Genomic DNA, 2,750 nt, shown 5'->3' on the forward strand with positions numbered 1-2,750 from the left:
GCACTGGACACACCTGTAGCAATACAGAGATTTTATCAGTTCATTATAATTCAAATTGTCACATTTAGGCTTTTCACACCAGTATTGTTTTAAAAATTGTCTACACACTTAATGACAGTATATGACACTGTAGTATATTTGAAATATCTCAGTTCGAATCAATGCACATAATGTTTTAAAGAAGGTAAATTCATACATAACCTGATGTGTATGTAGTGTTGAGTGTGACTCTATAATAATACATAAGCTGTGAGCAGGAGACCTAGAGGCACCCTCTGCTGGAGGAAGGTGGACAGACCTCCAGATCCCAACAGATTCCCGTAGGCCTGTGGGGCGATATTTTCTCTTCAGTTTCTTAGCATTTTGCTTCAAAGTGCGCAGCTCTGCCTTAAACCAAGGACCCAGCTTTCTAATTTTAATGGTTTTCATTTTCAAAGGGGCTGCATCTGCAGTACGCAGAGAACTAGCAACCCCTTCAACAAAATCATCAACTTCTGAATGGAAATAAACCAAGCTTTGCACTCTGCAGTACTGCTCAGCAACACAGAGGAGAGAGAGAGTGAAACAGATTCTGTAAAGTTTATAACTGCACTATCTGATAATGATCTGCTAAAATGTATCCTTGTTTTGGTGGAGGAGAACTCTGTTAAAGTAATCCTAAAGGTTATTAAAAAGTGGTCAGAGAGGACAGGGTTGTAGGGAAATACTGTTATTTAATATATTATATTAATATATATATTAAGATCCAAAGTATGAAGATGAGAATGTGTGGGACTATTCACATTTTGAACAAAAGCCAATATAGGGTCTAAGACAGCATTAAAGGCTGCTCTTAAGGTATCGCCTTCAATGTCAGCATGGATGTTAAAATCTCCTACTATGTCAGTATTTAGTACCCAATCAGAGAGGAACTCACCCAAAATCTCAGAGTAAGGACCTGGTGGACGATACAAAGTTACAAAAATAACAGTTTTTCTTGCTTTGCAATTTGGATGAGATAAATTAAGGGTTAAATGTTCAAAAGAGTTGTAGGTATTAACTGTTTTGGGAGTAATCAGTAAGTCAGACTGGAAGATTGTTGCTACTCCTCCTCCTTGCCCAGAACGTCTGGGTATGTGAAAATTTAAATAGCATGAAGGAGTTGCCTCATTTATGCTTACATAATCCTCTTGGTGCAGCCAGATGTCTGTAAAGCAACATAAATCAATGTTATTATCACTGATCAAGTCATTAACTGGCAGACTTTTAGATGAAAGATCTTCTGTTAAACAGAATACATTTAATCATTTTAACTTTTTCCTAATTGGAGTTAATTTAATTTTAATTAGATTATCATACTCCTTTGGGAATCTTTGCTAATTTATTAGATTTTGGTTGTGGGCAAGACAGTGTCTGGGTGGATTGAAGAGTGGATAACAATAGATAAGCTGCAGAGACGTGTGTTAAACTACGACTCTGCTTCCTGGTCTGCACCCTGGTTGGTCAGGGTTTAGGAGGACTAATAAATGTGGCCAGATTCCTAGAAAGAACAGCTGCACCATCCAAAGTGGGATGGATGCCGTCTCTCCAAATCAGACCAGGCTTTCCCCAAATGGATTGCCAATTATTAATGTAGCCCACGTTGTTTTCAGGACACCACCTAGACAACCAGCGGTTGGATGACGACATGCGGCTAAACATGTCATCACTGGTCAGATCAGGGAGGGGACCAGAGAAAATTACAGAGTCCGACATTGTTTTGGCAAACTTACACACCGAAGCAACACTAATTTTAGTGACCTCTGATTGGCGTAACCGGGTGGCATTATGTCGCCCGTTCTGGCCCCTGGCAAACATTTGACTATGGTCTCTAATGCCACGTTTCTGACTATGGAGCTGCCAATCACCAGAGTGGGCTTCTCAGTGGGTGCGTCACTGAGTGGGGAAAATCAGTTAGAAATGTGAACGGGTTGGCTGTGACCAGTAGGCAGAGATCCACGACCATGCTTTCTGCGTACAGTTACCCAGTCCCCTGGCAGCTCAGGCACTTTTGGAGGAAAGCTATGTGGGGGGGCCTACTTTAAGTCCTGGATGTTCAACAGCGTGAAGCCTGGATTCTAACTCTGACACCCTCGCCTCCAAAGCTACAAAAATACTACACTTATTACACATACCATTATCATTAAAGAAGGCAGAGGAATAACTGACCATCTGACACAGAGAGCAGGAGAGAGGAGAGGAAGAAGGAAGAGTTGGAAAAGAGTCAAGGGAGGGAGAAAGAGAAGCCATAGCGATGATAAGCTAGCACTAACCTAGGCTAGCTACTGTTAAAACCATGTGAAGTGCTCAAGTAGAAAAGTGCAGCAGAACGCGTTATGTTTTAAAGGGGTTCTGGACAGTTTAAGTTACTTAGATACAGAGCTATCACAGAAAAAAATAACTTAATTTAGACAGAGATTTTCTGAACAGCTACAACACTGTTCAACAGTCCAAACAGGAAGTGAACACTATTCTTCTATTTGTCAGGCTTTGAGAGACAAACATTAAATGCACACTGACCCCAACCCAGTCTCATAGGAAAATGTACCCCCACTACGTTGGTCCACACTGCAAAACGTAGTGGAGGTACATTAATGGCCATTTTTTTGTGGTACTGTTACATTTCTTCTGCCTATACGCTTTCTATTGTTTTACGTCCTAGTCACGTGACTTTAAAGATTCCAGCTGGGACAAGAAAAAAATATATATAAAAAATATATATATATATATAT

The 2,750-nt window shown here is 40.4% G+C and overlaps 1 protein-coding gene across 1 annotated transcript in view; it reads left to right on the plus strand.

The window, feature by feature from the left end:
* Positions 1–1,806: 1,806 nt before the first annotated feature.
* The window catches only part of LOC107102971 (complement C1q-like protein 4), a 24,058-nt gene continuing 23,114 nt past the window's right edge, over positions 1,807–2,750 (plus strand). The window contains exon 1 of the mRNA XM_015402454.1: positions 1,807–1,906. Within this exon, the coding sequence (XP_015257940.1) occupies positions 1,807–1,906 (100 nt within the window). The remainder of the gene's footprint in view (positions 1,907–2,750) is intronic.

This window comes from Cyprinodon variegatus, unplaced genomic scaffold, assembly GCF_000732505.1.
Source record: "Cyprinodon variegatus isolate N-32 unplaced genomic scaffold, C_variegatus-1.0 Scaffold1350, whole genome shotgun sequence".
In the NCBI taxonomy this organism is placed as follows: Eukaryota; Metazoa; Chordata; class Actinopteri; order Cyprinodontiformes; family Cyprinodontidae; genus Cyprinodon; species Cyprinodon variegatus.